Source organism: Phalacrocorax aristotelis, chromosome 13, assembly GCF_949628215.1.
Source record: "Phalacrocorax aristotelis chromosome 13, bGulAri2.1, whole genome shotgun sequence".
In the NCBI taxonomy this organism is placed as follows: Eukaryota; Metazoa; Chordata; class Aves; order Suliformes; family Phalacrocoracidae; genus Phalacrocorax; species Phalacrocorax aristotelis.
Window position 1 is genome coordinate 1652425 of NC_134288.1, and position 21807 is coordinate 1674231.

At 56.5% G+C, this 21807-nt stretch overlaps 1 protein-coding gene across 2 annotated transcripts; it reads left to right on the plus strand.

Annotated features, from left to right (window-relative positions):
- Window positions 1-1710: 1710 nt before the first annotated feature.
- On the plus strand, window positions 1711-18375 carry TP53INP2 (tumor protein p53 inducible nuclear protein 2). Of its 2 annotated transcripts, none has more exons than XM_075108447.1 (4): window positions 1711-1841; window positions 11303-11644; window positions 15197-15326; window positions 16817-18375. In XM_075108447.1, the coding sequence occupies exons 2-4, from the start codon at window positions 11521-11523 to the stop codon at window positions 17067-17069; spliced, it is 507 nt and encodes a 168-aa protein (XP_074964548.1). In that variant the 5' UTR covers window positions 1711-1841; window positions 11303-11520; the 3' UTR covers window positions 17070-18375. The 2 variants fall into 2 exon arrangements, with proteins under 2 accessions (XP_074964548.1, XP_074964547.1); XM_075108446.1 differs by having other exon boundaries at window positions 15017-15326; window positions 16817-18369.
- The last annotated feature ends 3432 nt before the right edge of the window (window positions 18376-21807 follow it).

A 21807-nucleotide genomic window follows, 5' to 3' on the forward strand; every position in this document is an offset into this window, starting at 1 on the left:
TCATCCCATTAAACCAACCTTTCCAGGGGCATGCTAGTGTGAATGGGACAATTTACCCTGGGGTAAGTTTAACCCTAGCAAGATTTGTTCTGACGCATTTATTTATATCCACTCCTGTATGGCAGTGGGATTAAAGGTTAATTTCTGCACTCCTGCTGCAGCCAATAAAAGCCATGTTGTACTCACTCTACATGAAACAAGTACTAATGAAAGCAGCAACATGAAACCCCATCAGCAGCAGGAGCCGTTGTCTTCAAGCGGGGACCAGGCTGGGGGCTCAAGCATGAGTTATGCCATAATTTCTGTGTGTCTCCCACAGATGCCTCCATCACTGTGCCCAGAGGTGCCGAGCACCTCCAGCTCTTTGTGGCATTAACTGAAACGGCCGTTGCCAGCTGGAAATGCCCTTCATGGGACATCCCAAACAAGTGGATTTTTCTGCTTAGAAATGTTTCAAGCTTCACAGGCTTCTGTTCCCCTCCTGGCAAAGAGAGGTAAGAGCTCTGCCAGGTGGCAGCTCTCCTCCTGCGATGGTTTACACCCTTCTGCAAGATCCTTCAATTACAGAAGACTAAATGTTATTTAATTTGTGATTGCAAGTTGAGTAAGACTCAATTAAATTCTGCCTCTTGTGAATTTGCAATGGGGAATTCTCACCTGTGATGCCAGATGAGTCCTAACTGTACCATGCATGACTCAGACACTTAAACGGCTCCATTAACGACTGTTTTAGTAAATGTTCCAGCTTTATGCGGACAATTTCCTGCCGTATGACAAGCTTGGCATGATGTCAAACCAAACCTTGGTCCCATGGTGCTGAGGACAAAGGCGAACCCGGTGCTGCCGAGCATCCTGGGGGCTGCAACGCTCGTGGGACGCTCCCAGTTACAGCCGCTCCGCAGGTACCAGCCGTCCCTCCGAGCCCCTACCCGGTTTGAAGGTGGGGGAAAGGCTGGGTGTCCCGGCCTGGGGCTTTCAACTGCACACTTACCTCCAACCCCCCATTTGTGGCCCATCAAAGTTTCTCTGTGAATGGGGCCTCCTCGTCAGCGCCACGGGGAGATGGAAACGGGTGTTGGGCTGAGGCCGGGGGCTCCCCGGGAACTTCAGGCCTCCGTCCCACCCACTCGCTGCCCGTCCCTTTCCGCGGCAGGCCGGCCAGCGCATCTCCTCGCCCGCACCCTTCCTGCCTCCCCCCGCTTCCTCGGGGCGCTGGGCGATCCCAGGGGTGGCCGGGCCTGGGACGGGCTTTATTGCTTCAGCCCTTCTTTTTTCGTGCATTTCCTCCCTCCGGCCGCTCCCGTTGCATCCCGGCTCCGGAGCTCCCGAGGTTCTCCGGCCTCCCGCCGCCCTCCGGTTGCTGCAGCCCTCTCCCTCCCGCGGGGTTTCTGCTGCGTCCCGCGCGGGGGCGGGGGGGGGGGGGGGGCTGGGCTGGCCCAGCCTGGGGCGCCCGTGTCCCCGCGGGACCGGCCCACGGCTCACACCGAGCGGGACCCCCTTAGGCGGAGCCTCCCCGCCGGTGCCCGGTGCCGCCGGCTGCAGGGCTGTAACTCCCCCCGCCGGGAACCGCCGTCCCCGTTCCAGATCCCCCCCCCCCAACGCGGGACCCCGCGCTCACGTGGGCGGTGTCCTCCCGTCCCACCGACCCCGCCCTCTCAGCGCCGCCTCCTATTGGCCGCTTCCCCGTCGGCGGGCGGGCCGCTTTGTGACGTCACGATCAGCTGTCGGAAGGTCCCGATTTGTGCGGGGGAGCGGCGGGCGCTCGGCAGAACCGCGCGATCGGCACCGGCACTACCTCAGCGCCTCCCGCCGCTCCCCTTCACGCCGGCGTTACGGGCCAGGTGAGTCTCCCGCCCAGCCACGTTCGTGCGCTGCGGGGGGGGGAGGGGCAGCGGGCAGGTCTCGGGTGGGCCCCACGCCCCGGTGTCCTCCCGCGGGGGAGGGGGGGGGGGGGCCCTTTGGGCCGGGCCACCTCCCCCCACCGCCCCTGTTGTTTGTTTCTTCATCACCGGATTAAGATTCGAGGTTGGTCTCCGCTCCCATTGGCTCCGCTATAGTGACGTATGCCTCGTTTGCATATGACATTGAGACGTCATAGGCTGTCCCCGTTGTCCCCCCCCCCCGGCGCGTTCCGGGCGCGCTGTCCTGCCGTGACCCGGCGGAGCGCAGCCCCCCCGCCCCGGGATGCCCGGGGGGTGTTGTGGGGTGGGGTGGGGTGGGGTGGGTAACGCTGGGGGTAACGCGCGGGCAGAGCCGCGTGGGCGCCCCTCCCGTGTCCCCGCCGCTCTGCGGCCGGTGTCACCCCGCGAGTCTCGGCTGTGACGGTCCCCGGGCAAGCTGCAAACGTGGACGCGTCCCCGGCATTTATTAGAGGCTGTTTGGGAGAAAACCGTGGCTTTTTGCAAAGGGAATGTAAATATGTAACATAGAAACGTCATATAGAGGTAGCTCCAGCTACGCCTTCTATTTATCTAACTGCTTTCCAGTAAATACTTGATGCTTTTGAGTACCTCCATCTTTACATCTCGATTTACTTCTTTAAGTCCCAGGGGTTTTAATGAGATTTGGTCGCGTGCTTAGACATTTTTATTGAGTTTAACTGTGATGCCCAGGAAGGAGCAGTGGGGCCACGCGTAGCAGGTGAAGGATGCTGGCAGCGCCGGGCAGAGGCGCGTGTCACAGCATCCCGCCGTGCCACTGGTGGGGCACCACCACGTGCCCCTGAGTCTGTCGGGTACCGCACACAGCGGCTACTCTTGTTGTTGCTGCTCTAAGTGCACCACCTGCTTTGGACAGCTCAAAAATGTCCCGAGTCCTCAAGGGTCAACTTTCACATGGATTTCATGCCTCTCGCCTGGGGACCTCTGCAGCTTGGCTGAGCCTGGAAGGCCCTGGGCACTGAATCTGCTCCCGTCGGAGGGGCTTCTCAGCTGAAAAACTTGGACTCTGTGGAGTGTAACTGTAGAAACATGTTAAAAAGGACATTCTTGCTTTTATAATTTTTTTTATACATATACCTATATGTTTATGTCTCTTGTGTGCAGGGGAGCTACAGCCCTGCTTAGCGAGGCTGAGCAAAGGCGCCAGCACCCTGGGGTCCCAAGCTGCTGGCTTAACACGATGCTCTTGGGACCAGCAACACCCACTGCTGACAGCGGCACCAGCGAGGGCTGAGCTGGGCTGGTGCCGAGCACTGTCGCTAATTTGGCCGAGGCTTTGCCAGGCCAGAAACAGGTGTTGGGCTGTGGTATGGGACTGCACTGTACCTTCTTTCCCACCAGGCTTAGTCTACAAAGTGCCAAGAACAATTTTTTTTTTCTCTAAAATAAATATTCCCTCTTCTTTTATATTCCTCCCTGTCCCCCCCAAAATAGAGACAAAAGCCTTCTGCTGTAGTCATTAGGACCCCATTGCATCAAATTGATGCTTATCTGGCCGAACACAAAAGGAAAAATATAATTGAAGTTTTTCCCCACGGGAACAAACCAATAACACCTGCTCGTAGCAAGACTGGAAAAACCTGAGACGTCAACTCTTATCTAAGAGCTTTTTAGTGCTAATTGCACAGCGCGCCCTGCGCAGGCAAGTCTCGCCCCAACACACACGTGGCCCTGGGCAGGCTCAGGACGGAGCTGGTGGGGAGCGTGGGGCTCCTGCGGTATCAAAGTCCAACTTGCCAGTTAGCATTCAGCCTCCTGCAATGTACGGAGGGTGTAACATGGGGCTCCTCCGCTCTTGATGCACATGCTCCTAGGGATGTTTCACCTAGCACATCCCAGGGAGGAAACTTCTAAAATTTCATAAGACAGCTCATGGCAAATCTAAATATTTCCGGCTTGCTCAGGTCCTGCCAGCCACTGACAGATTTTCCAGGGCTCTGTGTGATGACATCAAATAGAAGGTCAGGTTTGTCCTTGGGGCAAGGACCTTTCCTGCAGCAGTTACACAAGGGAGCCGGTGCAGATGGGGACACCAGCTCCAGGAAAAACATCCCCCTTTCTGCGCCCCCAAGTCTCCCTCCTTCAGGTGGGATCTGGAAGAACACATGGGGACTCCTGTCCTCACTGAGCTCCTGGGCTGGCGAGGAAAGCGCTTCCAGGACCTGGCTTGGTCTGCCGTTAATAATAAGAGTGTCATGACAAAGCGGTTTTTTTCGGAATTTTTCTAACTACTCTCTGCCTTCTCCCCCCCCCCCCCCCCCCGCTTTCCTGCTCTGCAGCGGAAGAGGCTCTGGCTGTGAATCAGCATCTGGTTTGCTGGAGTCAGTCTGTCCTTGCTGGCAGCAGCCTTCGGGTCCAGCTCTGCCCGTGCAGCCAGCAGTCCCCGGGGGAACCCTATAAACAAGGCTGCTGGCGAAGCAAAGGGATCAGCAGGAGCTCTAGTGCAGTTGTTGAGTGACCAGATGTATTAATCCAGCCCTGCCAAACTGTCCTGGGCAAGCCCCTGCCAGCTCTAGTCCCTTCCTCAACAGGGGGCGGGGAATAGAGGACAGCGCAGGGATGCTTCCCTGGCCTTTTTTGGGGTGATGAGCGGGGCCCCCTTCTCCTTTGCTTTGTGTTTCTGTGCTAGGTTTAGGATTTTGATACATACAGCATAGTGAAAGCAGCTTGTGAAACTCTTGTCTAATTTAGGTAAAATGAGTTGAAAATAACATTTCCCGAGTGGTTGGAGGAAGGCACCTGATTTGTACCTCCAACGCCTGCCGTGATGACTGCACGGGGTATTCTTAGCTCTGCCGAGGAACGACCGCTTCTGCTGCTTGACAGCAGCATCCCTCCTGCTGCCAGTATTTATGGAAAGTTTGAGGGAGCCTGTTGCCATTTCCAAGCAGAGTTTGCTGCTGTTCATGCAGGCTGTGACTTTTGGGAGCTGCCAGCCCTGTGAAGCTGTGGCTCCTGCCCCAGCAAGCTGCTGGCACATCCCAGGGCTTTGCTGCCGATACTTTGCCTATTCTTAGCTTAGGTTATTTGCAGTGATGGTGACTCAGAAAACTAATTATTGTGTCAAGGTTTCTGAAGGGGGAAAAAATAACTCAATGCATTATGGTTTCCTTACTCCTACTTTTAATATTTAATACCCTCTGGCTAGCTTTAAAAGGATTTTTGGGAAGGATTCTCATAAACTTCAGTCATGAAGAAACTCACCTGCCCAGAAATTAGTATTACCTGTGGGCTGTCCCCTTATGCTGGCAGTAGCCTGGGATGGGGTTGACATGCCAAGTAAGGGGGCTTGTGGAAGCCTGGGAAGGTGGTAGCAGTCCCCTTGTGCCCCAGCGCTGGCCAGACCTCCTCCACGGATGCGGCACGTGTGGCAAATACAGGTGGGCCGAAAAAAGGCACCAGACATCTGACCAGCCCTGGCCACTGGAGGGGCAGAGGAGCCACCTCCTGGTCCAGACTGCTTCGGTGGGCACGGCCCCTGCCTCGTGACAAGGCAGTGCTTGGGCAGCGGTCACTGAAATCCCCTGGCAGGGACACGTTCGGTCCCTCTCGCACTGCAGTTCCCGTGAGGTTGCCAGCCCCAATTCCCCTGGTGTAAATGGGGCAAACATTTGCTGCAGGGAAAGCAGAGGCTTTCCAAAAACCTGGAGCAACTCAGGAGGTTGATCCGCCAATGGCTGTGGGCTGTTCCAGCCAGGGAGGGGCTTGGTGGAAACTGCAGGGGCTGAGGTGGTGTGTGGCCATCTCGCCATCTGGGTGCTGTTGGTAGCAGCTGGCCGAGGAGCCTTTTGTCATGTGAAGAGCCAAGAGAGTCACCCCCAACCCTCCATGATGGTGACACTGAGGAACCGATGTTCTCGGTGGCTTGTGGGGAGGGCCTGGAGTGACTCAAGGATGATGCACTGACCATGTTGGCCAGGAGCTGCTCCCTTCTAGTGTGGATAGGAGATCACAGACTCACAGATGGTTTGGGTTGGAAGGGACCTTCAAAGACCATCTAGTCCAACCCCCTGCTGTGGCCAGGGACATCTTTCACTAGAGCAGGTTGCTCAAAGCCTCGTCCAGCCTGATCTCAAACACTTCCCATAATGGGTCATCCACAGCTTCTCTGGGTAACCTGGTCCAGTGTCTCACCACCCTAATAGTAAAATGTTTCTTCCTTTATGTCCAGTCTAGCCCTACCCTCTTTCAGTTTAAAACCATTGCCCCTTGTCCTGTCACTACAGGCCCTGGTAAAAAGTCTCTCTGTCTTATGAGCCCCCTTTATATAGCAAAAGGCTGCAATAAGGTCTCCCTGGAGTCTTCTCTTCTCAAGGCTGAACAACCCCAGCCCTCGCTGTCCCTCTCCATAGCAGAGGTGCTCCAGCCCTCTGACCATTTCTGTGGCCGCCTCTGGACCCACTCCAACAGGTCCGTGTCTGTCTTGCACTGGGGACCCCGGAGCTGGGCACAGTGCTCCAGGTGGGGCCTCACCAGGGCGGAGCAGGGGGGCAGCATCACTTCCCTGGATCTGCTCGCCACGGTGCCAGCGATGCAGCCCAGGAGATGCTTGGCTTTCTGGGCTGCGAGCACTCATTGCGGCTCACATCCAGTTTGTCACCCACCAGTATCTCCAAGTCCTCCACAGGGCTGCTCTCAACCCATCCATCCCCCAGTCTGTGCTGGTACTGGGATTGCAGGACCTGGTTGAGCTTCATGAGGTTCATGTGGGGCCCCCTTCTCCAGCGTGCCGAGGTCCCTCTGGACGGCATCCCTTCCCTCTGGTGAATCAACGCACCACTCAGCCCGGCATCGCCCACAAACTCGCTGAGGGTCCATCTCAGAGATAAAAAGCCTCTTTAACACAGTGCTGCTGAGGATTTCAGAGCAGGCAGGGTAAAGCAAGGGTGAGGATTAAAGCTCATTTTGGTCTTTGCTTGCCAGGGTTTAGCTCCTGCCTCCACCTGGCAGGTTTGATCCTAAAGGCTTTGCCCACTGTGCTGGCAGGAGCTCCCCTGCAGCTCCCCAAGCACCACCGGGGCCAGCCCTGGCACGGCTGCTCTGATTCTCAGGAAGACTTTGCTCTCTTCCCACGAGGCCCGTCTGATCGCGCTGTCTGTCCCTCTGCCCAGCTCCTGCTCTGGCCAGGACAGGCAGCCAAGGCGGAGTCTGGCCAAGCTGCCCTGGGCAGCCCTTTTGTGAGGGTCACGGCCCAGCTCAGCACCCTGGCTTTGCTGGCTCCACCCGCGCTGCCGCTAACCTATGGCTGCTCTTGCAGGTTTTACCAGCGAACCGACCTCCCCAAGGTCCTGTTTAGGATTGTGGTGTTCCCAGGCAGTGGAAGCTTGTGGGGTGAGGCAGGCTTGATTTATCCAAGGGGCTGATCCTGCAAGCTCTGCCCTGCCCGCGTAGCCCACCTGTGCACCATGGTGCAGCATGGAACACCAGCGGGAGGTTCAGGGCCACGCCGTGCTCCCCAGCATGGAGAGGGGAATAGCTGGTGGCTTATTTAAGTTCTTTGGGGAATGATCCTTTAAAATGATCCATCTCAATTTTTGCTCTCGGGGGAGCTTTTAACCCTTTCCTGCAGCCCCCGGAGTTATCACAGCTGCCTGCAAGCCCCCTTGCCCTCTGCCCCAGCCCTTCTGGTGCACCACGGGTTTGCTATGGAGCAGGATGGCCCCTGACAGCCCCTTGTCATGGGGTTGGCCATGCATGATGGGAGTGTGGTTATCCCAGGGCCTTTAATTATGAAGATAAGGAAAATGAAGTTAAATTTGGGAGAGAGGGCAACTGAAACAAACAGTATCTGCTGTCTTATGTCTTCAGGAGAGGAAAGTTATCTTCGGGTTAGGGTGGGCACCTGTGAAGTCCAGACACTTCAGCTCCTGACTTTCCCGTTGATGCACCCGGTGGTTTTTTGGGGACTAGTCTCTAGCAGGCAGGTGCTGGGGGAGTGAGTGCTGCTTGCGGGGGTGCAGAGGGGGAGACTGGCTTTGCTACTGTTCAGTGAAAGCTGCTGTCAAGTATTAAAAAAAAAAAAAGAGGTTTCCTGCCCTCTGTTTTGATTGTGTAATTTGTCATTTGACTTTGAACTTGCTTGAGGACGAACTCCTTGCTGGGGGTTCTCCAAGCCAAGCCTGCAGAGTGGATGGGAGCACTCTGGTGCTGGCTGGGCAAGGAGCTTTGGCAGCGCTTTGCGTGCTGAGTCCAGCACAAGTCTCATTCTAGGCTGGCTTTGCTGAGGCAGCAGGGAAAATCTCTGCCTGGCTTAGACCTTGGCCTGCAGTAGCTGCTTGGGTGCTTTTCTGGGTGACCTTCCCCTTGCAGCTGGGCTGGGGCCACCAGCTTCCTCCTGCCCCCCATGTGCCAGCTCTTGTCCCCAGCTCTCTGCTGTTGTGTGGCATGTATGTCTAGGGGGGAAAAAAAGACTGAGATTTGCATGTAGGCCACTGGCCAGGGCAGGCCAAGAGCGTTTCCCCTGTCCTCGCTGGTGAGGTGGGCTCAGGGTGCAGTACAGGGGACCTTGGTGTCCCCAGCCCCCTTTGGCCCTGGTGTGTCACCCTGAGAAGCTGCACAGTGCTGCTGGGGTCGGCCTTGGCTCAGTGCTTCTGCTGTCCTGGGGATGCTGCAGGCAGAGCTGCCCCAGCTCAAAAAGCGCATGAACCCACTCCTGGCCTTGCACCAGGCCAGGGCCACGGTGGCCTTGGGGGATGGGGGTCCCCTGTGCCTGCCACGGGCGGCTGGGTGCTTCCTGCCCCTCTCCTTCCTGCCTGGGGACCCGGGGAAAAGCAAAGAGTGGGAAGCCCTGAGACATCACCAGCAGGTACCTGCGAGCAACGGGGTTTCTGCCACAATTAGGTATTTAATAAATTGATTAAATAAATAATATTAATATAATATTAAAAGATATTTAATAAATAGGTAAGGTCTCCAGGCAGCTGCCCGATTTCAGACTGCAGGCAGGGAGAACTGGTGGGTAATGAAGCCATGGTTGTGTACCGCAGCCTCCAGGGCAGCCGTGGGTGCTCTTTGCCAGCCTGGCCTGGGGGAGGATGGATGTGCCCATGGGAGGGAAATCTCCACTGTGCTCAGCACGGAGCAAATGAGAGAGCCCCATGGGCCAGTTTCTATTCCTTGCCCAGCTGGATATCAGCACCTCTTCATGTTGTTTTCTTAACTTATTATGCTTTATTGCTCCAGGAAAGGGAGGTATCTGGATAATTTAAATGTGAGCACGCTGCGGGGTAACAGAAAGGCCATGGCTTTGCTATGGTCATGGTGGGATGGGGGCTGGGAGGTGCGAGCTGTCTTAGCTGAGCCTGCAGCTCTCACTGCAGTCAGAGGAAACAACTCTGTCATGTCTCAGTGCCCCAGAACCCTCTGCTTGGTGCTTCCAGGGGAAGCCAGGAACCCGATTAGGGCCCAGAGCAGGGAATCCTTGCCGACCTCTGATTCATTGTGGTGAGAGGCTCCTTGAGTCTCATCTGGGACCCAGCTCATTTAGGTGCAGCCGCTCCCTACGGATGGATCTGGGCACAGGATAGGAGTGGAAAGAATGAACCACAGCGGTGGGGGAGAGCCATCCCCGAGGGAGTAGGAAGCATGCAGTGCTGTAGGGGCCTGGGCTTCTAGGGCAACTAAAGTGACCTGGGGCTTGAGACCTGCTCAAGGGGACAGGTAGTGTCATGCTGCTGCCCTGGCTGGGCCAGGGAGGGGGAGCTGGGTGGTCTGGGGTGGCTTCATGGTCCAGCAATTCCTTCTGCATCACAGGTCAGCAAAGATGCAGGATGAGCACCAGAAGCCCAGGGGATCCCACTCATGGGGAAAGGCTCCCCTTGAATTTTCATTTTCTACCTCGCAGAGCAGCTGTTTTACTTCCTGAGGCACCTAAGAGAAGGCAAAAGGCACAGACATCCCACAATGGATAATAAATACAAGCGTGCCTGAGCCCCAGAACAGCAGTGAGGGGCCAGGCCAGCCGCCCTTCCCAGCAACACTGAGGCTGGAGAGACCGCTTCATTGCAGGGAGGGGTCTGAGCTAGAACCTGAGCTGTTGGAGAAGTGGCACGTGTGTAGACCAAGCCTCAGACACATCGTGCCTCCCTGCACCCTTCCCATTCCACATTGCCCAGAGCAGATGGCAATTCACCAGGGTCCAGGACCACTTGCAGGCTCTATGTCACCTTGGTTGACAGAGCCATGAGCTGCAGGTTTGCCCTCTAGGTGCATCCACAGCAATGTGCCAAGCAAGGCAGCACACAGCTGGCCCCCCTCCCTGCATCTAGCTCTTGATGGCATTTAATGCCCTTTAATGTCTCTGGACCAAAAAGCATTTTCTCTGCACCTTGTGGCTGCCATCTGTCTGTGCCTCTCTGAAAGCTTTGCAGTCATTAATAAAATTAGTGAGTCCTAACCTCCTCAGTGAGCTGCGGGGAATTTGTTTCCTCAGGGTTAAACCAGTGATGAGCGTAGATGGAGCAGAGGTTTGCCTGGGGCTGGGACAATGCCGCCCTTGCCCTGCCCGGCTGCGAGGGAGGCAGCATGCTCGCTGCCGCTCACTCCTGCGCACCGATGCCTGAGTGCTTGGGTCTGAGACATAACCCGTAGCCAAGCGCTTTGCACCATGGCCTCTTGTAAGGTCCTCAAAGGACCAGTAATGACACACGTGACAGTGTCATCTTTTGGGGCTGGAGGGTGGCAATGGATTGCAGCCGCATCAGAGAGCATCCCTGCGGATACACACACACACAGAGTGACAAAAACAGTAACGACTCAAAATGAAACCACCCTCAAGCAGGCAGGCACAGGCCTGCACAGGCACGGCTCAGACAAAACATTAGCAAGGGCTTCTTGGGACCCAGCTCGAGGAGGGGAGGGCTGCCACGCTGGTGTGGCTCTCAGTGGGCTAGTGCTGGGTTTTAGGGATGGCTCGTACCATCAGTCCTCAGATAGGGTAGCAGCTTCGCACCCTTTGCCCTGCCCTTCCAGCCAAGCTTAGTGCTGCCAGCCACACTTAATGCCATTCGGCGCCAGGCAAGGAAGGGCCCAGCCTAACTTTGGGACAGTGTCTGGCTCTGCCCCTGCCAGCTCTGGTGGATGGGTCCCCCGGGGCACACTGTCCATGAGGAAGGGGACTCAATGTGGGGCTCGGTGCAGGTGCGGGGGCTGCAGGGTGCAGGCACCCAGTCCTTCACTGATGCTTCCAAACATGGTGTGTGATGCCCTTGGAGATGCCAGCAGCTGGGACAGCCCACAGCAGAGATCAGTGCCAGAGCCACCTCTTCACCATCCCCTCTGGCCTATCTGAGTCCCCGTGATGCAGGAGGGCCATGCTACCAACCAGTCCAAATGCATTATTCCTTTTTCTTTCCCTTTTACAGGCCTTTGCACTGAAGCCTAGTGAAGAACCTCAGAATTGCACTACACGCTATTTAACTGTGCTACTATTTCACTAGCAGAAAAAGCACCTCCACCACCACCAAGACCTTGAGTGCTGTTTTTTCCCCATCCCTGCCCATCTCTCCCATCTCCCCACCTGGAAGCCAGTGCTCAGCAGAAGCCCTAACTCACCGTCCATTGCGCTAGACCAGTCTCCACCATGTTTCAGCGTCTCACCAGCCTCTTCTTCAGCGACAGCAACACACCGGAAGGCCTGGAGGAGCCCAAACCCTTTGTCGAGGAGGAGGAGGAGGAAGATGGCTGGCTCATAATTGATCTTGCAGGTGAGTAAAGCAGGGGGGACTGGTTTCCCACAGCCTCTGCTGCACCCTGTCTCTCCAGAGCTGGGCAAACCCCTTGAAAGGACAGCAGATGAGCTTCCACCATGTGTGATAAGGTCTGCCCATCAGCCCTTCTGCCCTGGTCCCCCGACCCTGCCTGCGGCACCCAGCCCTGTGATCACTGCAGCAGGCCCCAATCTGCTCCTCCTTTTTCCCTTTCCTCTCCCGGTGGTGGTTCCCAACTTTCCACTGACATGGGAGCAGCAGCGGCAGCGGCCCCAGCCGGGGCTACTGCTGCCCTGGAGCCTCCAGGTGCCTCCGCACCAGGGTGGGACTCTGGCACAGCACGAGCCCAGAGGGGTCACCCAGGGCTTTGGTGTGGTCCTGTCTGCCATGGGCTTGGTGGGGGATGCCAGCCCATGTGGGCTGTCTGCCTGCAAGCTGTGGCAGTGCCACGGCCTCGGCTGAGCTGTGCCGTGGGTGGCACTTTGACTGGAGGAGCTGGGCTTGGCTGCTCCCCGCGATGCCCCTGCTGAAAGCAAAGTGGGGGCCTGTTCACCTGGAGGAAACCCCAGTCCCTGGGTGCTGGTGGGGGGGACTGAAGTTTTCCACATGTGATGGCAGGCAGTGGCTGTGCCTGCCTTTCCCAGCTGGGGACGTGCTGCTGGTGATCTGGCCATGTTTGTGTCGCTTGAGTCCTTCAGAGGAGCAAATCTCAGCTCCAAAGGGCTGATCTTCCTTTCAGTCATTCCCAGTGCCCATGCCAACTGCATTCAGACAAGGCATGTTTGGCACAAGGTCCCCATACCTAGAGATCCTTCGAGGGTTCCCTGTTCCCAGAGACAGTGACAACCACCCAGACCCCCTCTTTCACACCAACCAGGCAAGCCAAATTCCTTGTGTGCCGAGAGCTTCTCCAGCTCCATTAAGACCTTGGCATTGCTATTGTAGGGTCGATGACTTAACCAACTGCAATAATTTTATGACCTTTTGCTTTCAAATCGAGCAGTGAACTTAGACATGTTAGTGCAGGAGCTCATCGATGGCTGTGGTCTGCTTAAGCAGCCTTTGGTTAGCTGTGGTGCCCCAGCCCAGGGGATCACAAATGTATCCTGCAGGTTTGGGAGGAAGGTTTCGTCCTCCCTCCTGCAGGCATCTGTTCTCCAAGCAGATGCTCCCTGCATGTCCCCCATGCACTGAGCCGAGCACGTTTTCATGATGCAAGTAGTTCATTAGGGTTTTCCCCCCATGTGGGGAGCTGGAGAGGGGACCAGAGCATGGACAAGCCTGGGATAGGGGACAGGGACATCCCTGTGCCTGGTGGGAGCACTATGGAGAGCAGTGGAGGTGGCTGGGTGGTGTAGGCACAGGCAGCCATGGAGGGTTCCCTGTCCTCTGGGCTCTCTGGTGACTGTCCTGCGGGGGTCACAGCAGTGACACAGGAGGGGGCTGGCTGCAAGGAGGTCCCTGGAGCAACAGGCATGCAGCTGGCACATGTCAGGGCCAGCTGGCAATGGCTGCAGCATGCCCAAAGCATGCCAGAAGGAGCCAGGAGTTTCCCCAGACAGAGAAATGCTCCCTTTTTTTTTTTTTTCCAATCAAGCAGCCAGGCTCTCCATACAGATGCCGTTTCAGCAGTGTGTCTGCCTGGGACCCGCCACCCCACAGATAATCCCCACTAGCGCTGCCACTCCCTTTTCCCATAGCATTCCCTGACCAGCAATGGACAGATTTATTTCAGCCCTATTTCTGAGGCTGGAGTTATGCAAAGCACTTTAAACCTGCTGGCTCCAGCCCCCATTCTTCACCTTTGAGCCACGGTGACCAGCAAGCATCACACAGCCTGGCTCTCTCCCACCAGTGGGACAGCATAGCGATCCTCTGAATTCCTTCCCTCTCCACCAGGTCTTTGACCCACATGTTGCAAAAATGCATCTGAATTAACCAGATCTCCCAGGAGTGTTTCAGATGCCCCTCTCACCCCATCACCCAGCTTGGCTCTGCTCAGCACCTAGGGAGGGAGCAAAGAGCGTTTCCCAGTGCTTGGTGATACAGCTGCAAGTCACCCAGGGATTTGGGAACCCCAAAATATTCCTTGTGACATTAAAACCCACCTTGGCAAAAGATGGAGATAGGTAGCCATGGACAGCTGGGGCAGGATGCAGCCACGCTGCGTCCCCTGTTCCCCACTCCCACAGCCCCCTTGTTGCAAGAATGCTGCTGGACCAGGAATGCTCCAGCCAGGCTCAATGGCTGTCTCCAGCCTGGCATGTCAACAACTATTAATAGCTGGATATCCACTGACCTGAAGAAAGATGCTTTCGTGTTCACAAGGCTAATTGTGGCCTGCCCTAAGCCCCAGGGTGGGGCATTGTCTGCAGGAGAAGCCGGGGATATGCCAGGTGGCGAATGCTGGCCCCATGCTTCACGTGCTCTGTTTCTCCACAGCAAGAACACATTCACCTCTGAGTTCTCGTGCACCCTCACCCAGCTGCAGGGTCACATGGGTCCGTATAGATACTGCACTGCGTCTCCCCCCGAGAGCACTTTCCTTGAATCCCCTGAGGCCGGGAACAGGTCTGGGTATCCCGGTGAGCCCAACATTAGGCACAGGCTCCCTTTCCATAACATAAGCAGCAATTCTAAGCACAGGCAGGAAAAGCACCAGCCCACAAGCTTTTGCCAGGCGGAGGTGAGGAAGGCTGGGGTGCTGGAGAGGTGTGGGAGGCAGCTCCTGGCTCAACCACCCAAAGCTTGGCTGCTAATGGACTGAAGCTGAAGGCACAGCAAAAACCTTTGTTGAAGAATTTATTCCCCTGGTTTCTTCCAGAAAAAAAGGTGTGAACTTTTTTTTTTTTTCCCTCTGTGTGTGCTTGGTTTCAATGTTTGCAAAGTGCTGGGCAGTGTTTGCCAGCACAGGTGGGCCGGCATTCCTCTGGAGCGGCACAGCACGGCTCAGGTGCCGTAAGACCAGGCAAAAGCAGCATTTCTTGTCAGCTGAATTTCATCCTTCATTTTGAGAAGGAAAAAAAAAAGATTGCTGTGGTAAACTTTTCTGGTTTCCCCCACATTTTGGTTAAACTGCCTAACCGGAGCCATTTCCATTGCTTGCTGGCTTAGCAAAGCCAGACCCTGCAGCACAGCAGCCGCCCCGGTGCGGAGGGCGCTGGTTGGGGTGCGGTGCAGGGCACTGCTGGCACCTCCTTCCCCACAGGGTCCCACTGACGCCGTGCCCGTCTCTAGCAGTGGTGATGGTGGTGGGGTGTCTCTTGCACTAACGATGCCCCTTTCTCTTCCCCCTCCCCTCCCCACTGTACATGGTGTGTGTGTGTCCCCGCTGCACCCCGCATGGCTCTGCACCCCCGCCACCTCCAGGCAGCCGTGCCCGCCCCGGCGCAGCCCGGCGAGTGGGTGCTGGTGGTACCGGGCGCTTGGCACGATCCCGCCCGGCACCCCCTGGTCCACCGCCGCTGCCAGCCGCTTCCCTGGCTCCGGCCGGTCCCTGCTTGATGGACGAGAGTTGGTTTGTCACCCCTCCCCCCTGTTTTACTGCAGAGGGGCCTAGCCCTGGCGGCGTGGGGAGCAACCCCATGGAGGACCTGCTCATCGAGCACCCCAGCATGTCCGTCTATGTCACCAGCACCCTCGAGGTGGATGGGGAGGGCCCCGAGGATGATGCTGATGGGTGAGTGTGGCTTGGGGGTGCTTGCTGGGGTCTGCCGGCCCCAGCACCCACTGGGAGACTGGGGTGGATGGTTGGTCCCAGCGTCCCAGATCACCACGTATGCCTGGGAGTGTTTCGCCCACGCTGCCCACAGGTGGAGTGGGGCTTGTGGGGAACCTCAACGTCCCCACATCCCACCTTAGAGAGCACCCTGCAGACCTGGCAGGGTGTCCCTGCTGGTGCTGTGCAAGGATGGCAGCCTCCATGGCCCATAAATACTCTGCTAAGGGGATCTCAATGCCATGTTGAGACAGCCATGGGTGCAGGACCATGACCTTGTCACTGAGCTGCAGCAGGAGAGGGCTTCGTCCCCCTCCCCTGCCCCAAGCAGAGACTCCTGGTGTGGCTGCCCATGCTGATGCTGCCTGTCACCCCTCCACCCATCCAGGGTGGGTTTGCCAGGCTGGGCTTAAACATGGGGTTTTGCACAGATATGGCACAAGCAAAGCAAACCCAATGGGACAGGGTGACCTTTGGGGACAGTGGTCCCCCTCAAGAGCCCTGGCTCCCCCAGGCAGGAGGGTGCTGCATGCCCCTGATCCCCCTCCTGGCTCTGTGCTGGCCCAGCACAGGGGTGTCCTACAGCTGCAGGGGAGCAGGGTGCCACCAGCCATGGATGCAGACATTTGTCCCTGCCGCAAAGTACAGCTTAGCAGGCAGTGAGGGGGAGGCGGTTAAGTAGAAATACCCTAAATGGCCCCACTTGCCCTCTCCTCCCCCAGGAACTGCGGGCTGGAGCCCCCCCACCTCATTCCCTGGGGCCACAGCCTCACTGCAGCCCCTGGGGGAGCTCTGCCCTCTCCCCCTCGCTGCCCCGTGGCACCCCGAAAGCCCTGACCATGCGCACACTCAGCCCTGCTGCTGCCAGCCGAGCCCCAGGTCCACGATGCCCTCCAGTCCCGGCCCTCCAGCATCTCCCCTGGGATCCCTTCACTGGGGCAAGGGACGAGGAAATGCCTCCCCCCACCCCAGCGTGGTTATTTACACACAGCACATGAATTTGGGGTGAACCTCCACCCAGGCTAGGGGACACCATTTCTCTAGGGCTTCTCTTTTTGCTAAGTCTCCCTGAGGGCCTCAGCTTGATCTCCAGAGCTTCAGAGGAACCTCAGCACTGGACGGTGCAGAAAGGGGGCCAAAGAGAGCTACAGGCCAGGAGACCAAACGGGTCACAAGCAGGATGGAAGTGGGACAAGGGCTTGGCCTCCCTCCATGGGGCTCAAGGGACTTAGCCCCTGTGGGGGACTGTGGGGACAGCCCCTTTTGTGGTGGTGTCTGAATTTATTCTGGGTGTCCCGGGGCCTGCCTGTGCAGGCTGCTGGGGTGGGAGGGGGCTGGGTCCGTCCTGGGGGCATGGCACAATGGGGAGGGGATGGTGGGCCCTGTCCTCTTCTTGCCAGGGTGGGCGAGGGCTGGGTGAGAGAGGCTGCTGACGGCACCTTTCTCTGCAGGGAGGTGCCGGAGCCCAGGCTAGAGCGGCATGTGCCGCACCACAGCAGGTCCCTCTCCGTGAAGGCTGCTATCCTGGAGAAGGTGGGGCAGGCACGGCGGGTGCAGCGGGCCAAGCAGCTGGCGGAGAAGCACCGGCTCAGCCAGAAGGCGCTGCAGCGGCAGAACCGGGTCCGCCAGCGCCCGCTGCGCCGGGCCAAGCAGCACGCTGGAGCCTTTGTCCACCAGCCCTGCCAGCGCCACTGCAACTACTGACCTCCCTGGGACACCCACGCCGGCGATCACCCCCCCCGCTGCCGCTCCCCCGGCGGAGGGAGACCTCACCCCTCGCACCAACACCAGCCGCCCTGGGGAACGCCGGCCCTGATGAACACCCGTGACGCCAGGCTGCAGTTTCACTCCACGCTCCCACACACACCTGCGTGCCCGGCCCCCCCCAACTCCTCGTCTTCCTACCCCCCACCCTCCGCTGCTCCCCTCACCCTTCATCCCTGACGCCAGCCAGGCCGGCAGCCCCCAGTGCTGCTGACGTGGAGGGCCCTGCTGCCCCCCCTTCCACCCTTACAGCCATGCCAGCCTTCACATGGGAAATCAGTATTCCTGGTGAAATCACTCGTTTCTGAAATCCACAGCGAAGCCTGTTTGTCCTGACGAGGCTGTGACATCAGTGCCTTTCTTCATGACGTCATGACTCCACTGGGATGTCACAAGAAGCAACACTAAGCAGCAGTGAAAAGAGCAACGAAGCAGCAAGAGTTGGGATTTTTAGGAATATCTCATCAATGACACTAAATAATGCTTCCTCCCCCCAAAACCAGCAAATACTCCCCCTTGATTTCCTAATTGCATTTTTACCATGATAGGACAGAAACCCCACTGTCGGTCCCAAAAGGGCTTGTAATGGGGAAGAGCTGGTGGAAACCTTCATGGCAGGGTCAGCCGGGTGGCTCGTGGTGCCTCGTGGCGTTTTTTTTAAAGACAACCTTAAAAGCAATCTCAGGAAACAACGCACTGTCCCAGCACCTGCCAGAGCCCTTGGCTGCCCCGCTGGGAGGGGGTGTCCAGGCCAGGGCTAGCGGTAGCATCACTGTGGCTAGTGGTGCCATCGAGCTGCTGGCTGCCTCCTCCGAGCAAGCCCCCTCTTCCTGGAGCCACTCATCTGCCCAAGCCGCACATATATATACACACACACACATCTATCTATCTATCTATCTAGATGTGTGTGTGTGTATATATGTCTTTATATACCTATATTCTTGGAAAAGACACTATATAAGCCAAGGAGCGTCAGCTGCCCAGCGTTAACCCCTGGGAGGGGAGCAGAGGCAGGTACCTGCACAGCTTCCCCAAGGTGGCAAAAGCACGACGAAGCTGGTGGCGAAGGGATGCTGAAGAGGAGGCCAGAGGGAAGAGGCTGAAGTAAGGGAAAAGATAGACCTGGGCACGGCTGCAAAGGGACAGGCCTGGGCAGTGGGGCTGTGCAAGAGGGTCGCTGCAGCGGACCCATAACAGGAACGCCTTCCTCCCACATTAAAAATAGCATCCTTTCATGTAAAGGGCCAAATTCCGTCTTGGGCAGCGCTGATTTGTAATGCAAATCCCTCCCCTCCCCATGATGGACTCATTCTGCCTTTCAAAGGACACGGTCCAGACTTTTCGCCAGCTGAGATTGCGCCAAACCCAGCAGAAATTTGCCAGTGCCCCACCCTGCCTCCCTCCCTTTAGGGACTGGTTTTACACCCTGTGCTCCGAGGAAGGTCTGGCCATCGTCTCCTGCTCATGGCTGGCTCACAGCCTGGATTCCCACCCTCTGAAAGAAATACCCCCACCCTCCCTAAAAAACCACTGATTTTGCAAGATTTCTTCCATTCACCATGTTACATCCCTTAATACCAGCTTGGGACCTCGGTTGAAGGAATCATGGTAAGGCCAACCTCAGACAGCTGATATTTATTAATTTTTTTAATTAGACTAAAACCAAAACGAACCCTCTTACGAGCACAAGCCCCCAGCTCTGTGCCTGGGAGCCTGGGCTGTGGGAGAGCCAGCTGATGAGGCTTACCTGCAGTGTTTATCTTTTGCTCTGATGACATGGCATTCCCAAAAGCACAGAAAGCATGAAAAACCAATTTCAAATATCTCTTTTTAGCCTTTCCCTTTCAATTCTGCCAGGCCAGTTTCTTGTTTCAAGTCCTCCCAAGACCTGGCATCCTCATCACGTGAGTGATGGGATGCCTCTTGCCCCCCTCCCTGGCTTCAGCAGCTGGTGCCCCCCAGGGTGCGGTGCTGGCTGCTGTGCCAGCGGAGATGCTGGGGCATATTCTGCACCTGCCACACTGGTTTGGTCCACTGCTTTTTCAGCCTTGCTGGTAAACGTGGTGGCATTGGAGCTGATTTTTCACAGCTGGCGGTTCATCAGCAGAGAAAGAGCAGGCTGGGGAACCCAGCGTCACCCCCCAGCCCTTGGCATTGCCCACCACTCCTTGGGCCTCACCGCAATCAGTGTCCCTCGCCACTGAACCTTAGACCACTCTGGAGATCGCCCTATTTCATCTCTGGTGTCTTCTAGGCGAAGAGACTGACAATTCTTTGACTCAAGGGGAACGTTTACATCCTTTGGCTTCCTGGGCTTCACATTAATGCCTCCCCCCCTCCCCCCTGAAGAGACGCCTGGTATGTACTGGGAGGGTGGCACTTGTAGGGACCTTGACATGCAGAGGCTGAGCCCAAGCTCTCCGATGGATGTCCGATGAGGTGCTGCCTTCCCTGTGCTGCTCTTTCCCTTGTTGCTGGATGATGTGCTCTGTGGCCACCAGGCAAGAGCATTCGAGGAAGCATTTTCTCTCTAGCCCAAATACACATCAAGAAGTGGACAAGCCAGGCAATGTCCTGCTTTCATTGCAAATTCTCCTCCTGTGCATCCGAGATGCCAGCAGTCCCCCTGGAGTGCACCCACAATCGGAGGCTGGCTGCGACACCGTCACCCCCTCCGCAGCTCCCAGGTGGAGGACAGCAAGGCTGGCTGGGAACGGCATCCCTGGGGCAGAGCCTGCCATGTCTCACCTACCAGGCCTTCCTGTGCCCACCAGCCTGGTTGCAAATGGTACTCCAGTAGGAGAAATCCTTCATCAAAATCCTCCTCCACATCCTGCTCATCTGTCGTGGGCCAGAAGCCCTGGCTGTGCTCCCGGGGGGCTCAGCGCAGTCGTGGCTGCCGATCGCCTGCTCCCAGCACCCATTTCAAATGGCTGATGCTGTTATTCCGTCCTAGTTCACAGAAGCAAATGCAAACTGTTTTCTCTTCCCTTCTTCTTCCTGTGCCAGTCTGAGACATCTTTCATCACACTGTGCCCAGCCAGCACAGGACATGAAGCAGAACTATTATCACACTTTATATCAAGAGTATGTTTATAAAGGATTAATAAATTATTAATAATGTTTTAATGAAGAGGTTAATCTAGACTCCTAGCATCTGCAGGTCAACAGAGCATGCTTACCACAGCATATATGGGCTCCTGTGACCCTCTCCCTCTCTTGTTTGCACACTTGCTCGTGTATTAACGTCTAATAATCACCTGTTAACCACCTGCAAAGTGACTGTCGATCCACCAGTGCGACCAACCCTTCTTATGCTGCGGCAAAGGCGTGTTCAAACTGCGCTTTGCAGAAGCCCTGCAATGCTCCTCTCCTGCCCAACGGTGAGCACAAGACCTGGCCTGATACCAAACCTCCTGCCCAGTGTTGCCAGAGCAAGAAAACTCCTTTACACTGAGGTTACGAGTCTCCTCTAATCTTAAAACAAATGAAAGGTGCTTAAAAACTGAGAACTTTTCCTGTGTGTGCACATGTGTGCATGTGTAGATATTTCACAACACGGCATGGGTGTTTGGTAGGTTGTTTCAGGGTGCAGGTTTTAGTTTTTTAGGAGTTGGCTGGAATTTATTTTTTTTTTTTGCACCCAGTATTTTCAATTTGTGACTAGTTGTGCTATGCCCCTGATGGGAAGGTGACGCAAACGTGGCGCTGGCTGGCAGGGAGGCCCCACGGCTGGTATCCTGCTTGAACTGCAAGGATGAGTCTTGCTTTCTTTTCTTTACTTGTGTATGGGGAAACTACAGCATGGACTCAGGGACAAACAAATATGCTGGGGTCTTTAAAAATGTGTTTTTTCTGGGCTTCTCTGTTCAGATGTGGGGTTTGTTTCTGTATGTGAGGCCTTTGGTTGCATGATCCTGAAGGTTGCTGCAGGGACGTGGCCGAAGCCTTTGGCACCACGTGTCGATGAGAGGCTGTACAGGCTGCTGCGTGTTGGAAGAGCTTCTGGGTTTGATGCTCCGACATAGTACCTGAATGGAAAAGGGGCTGTGGCTACTTGTGGTGAAACCATTCCTGAGCAGCAGCCCCTCTTCATTTGGCCGTGTCCCGAAAATACACCTTACAGCTGCTGGAATGTGGCTGGTCCCTCCTTGGACTTGTTTGTGAACAACCAGGTATGGATCTTAAGCAATGAGCCACTGAGGATTTGGGAAGTGAAGCAGAGCTGTGCTTTCTGCATCAGCCACAGCTGGCCTGGCTCCCCCTGCGACCCTGGGATCGGAAGGCAGCTGGGATGGGGGAAGCCATCAGAGCAATCCTGTGGAGAAATGCTAATGCAGGTGACAGGCATATTTGTGAGAGGGAATTTTTGTATTTCTTTCAATGAAAGCATAAAAAAAGAGGAAAAATTCCCTGGTAGAGAGACCTGGGCAAATCTCTGTTCAGTAAATGCCAGCTTTGCCGGGGTGGTGTGGTAATGCTGCAGCCTTGGCTGCTGGGGCTCGGGTGGGCAAGCCGGCCCCAGCCCCGGCAGCAGCTTCCCAGCCCCGTGCTGGTATCGCAGCAAGGAGCCGGCACGGATGGGCAGGCCTGGGGGCACGGGGACACTGCAGGCAGGCTGGGGCAGTGCTGGCAGCACTGCCTGGAGCTTGGGGAAGCAGCAGACCCCGATGGTGGA

Coding starts and splice junctions, on each gene's coding strand:
- TP53INP2 (XM_075108446.1), top strand. CDS start 11,521: ATGTTTCAGCGTCTCACCAGCCTCTTCTTCAGCGACAGCAACACACCG. Junction 11,645..15,016: donor GCTCATAATTGATCTTGCAG/GTGAGTAAAGCA, acceptor CGCCACCTCCAG/GCAGCCGTGCCCGCCCCGGC. Junction 15,327..16,816: donor CCCGAGGATGATGCTGATGG/GTGAGTGTGGCT, acceptor CTTTCTCTGCAG/GGAGGTGCCGGAGCCCAGGC.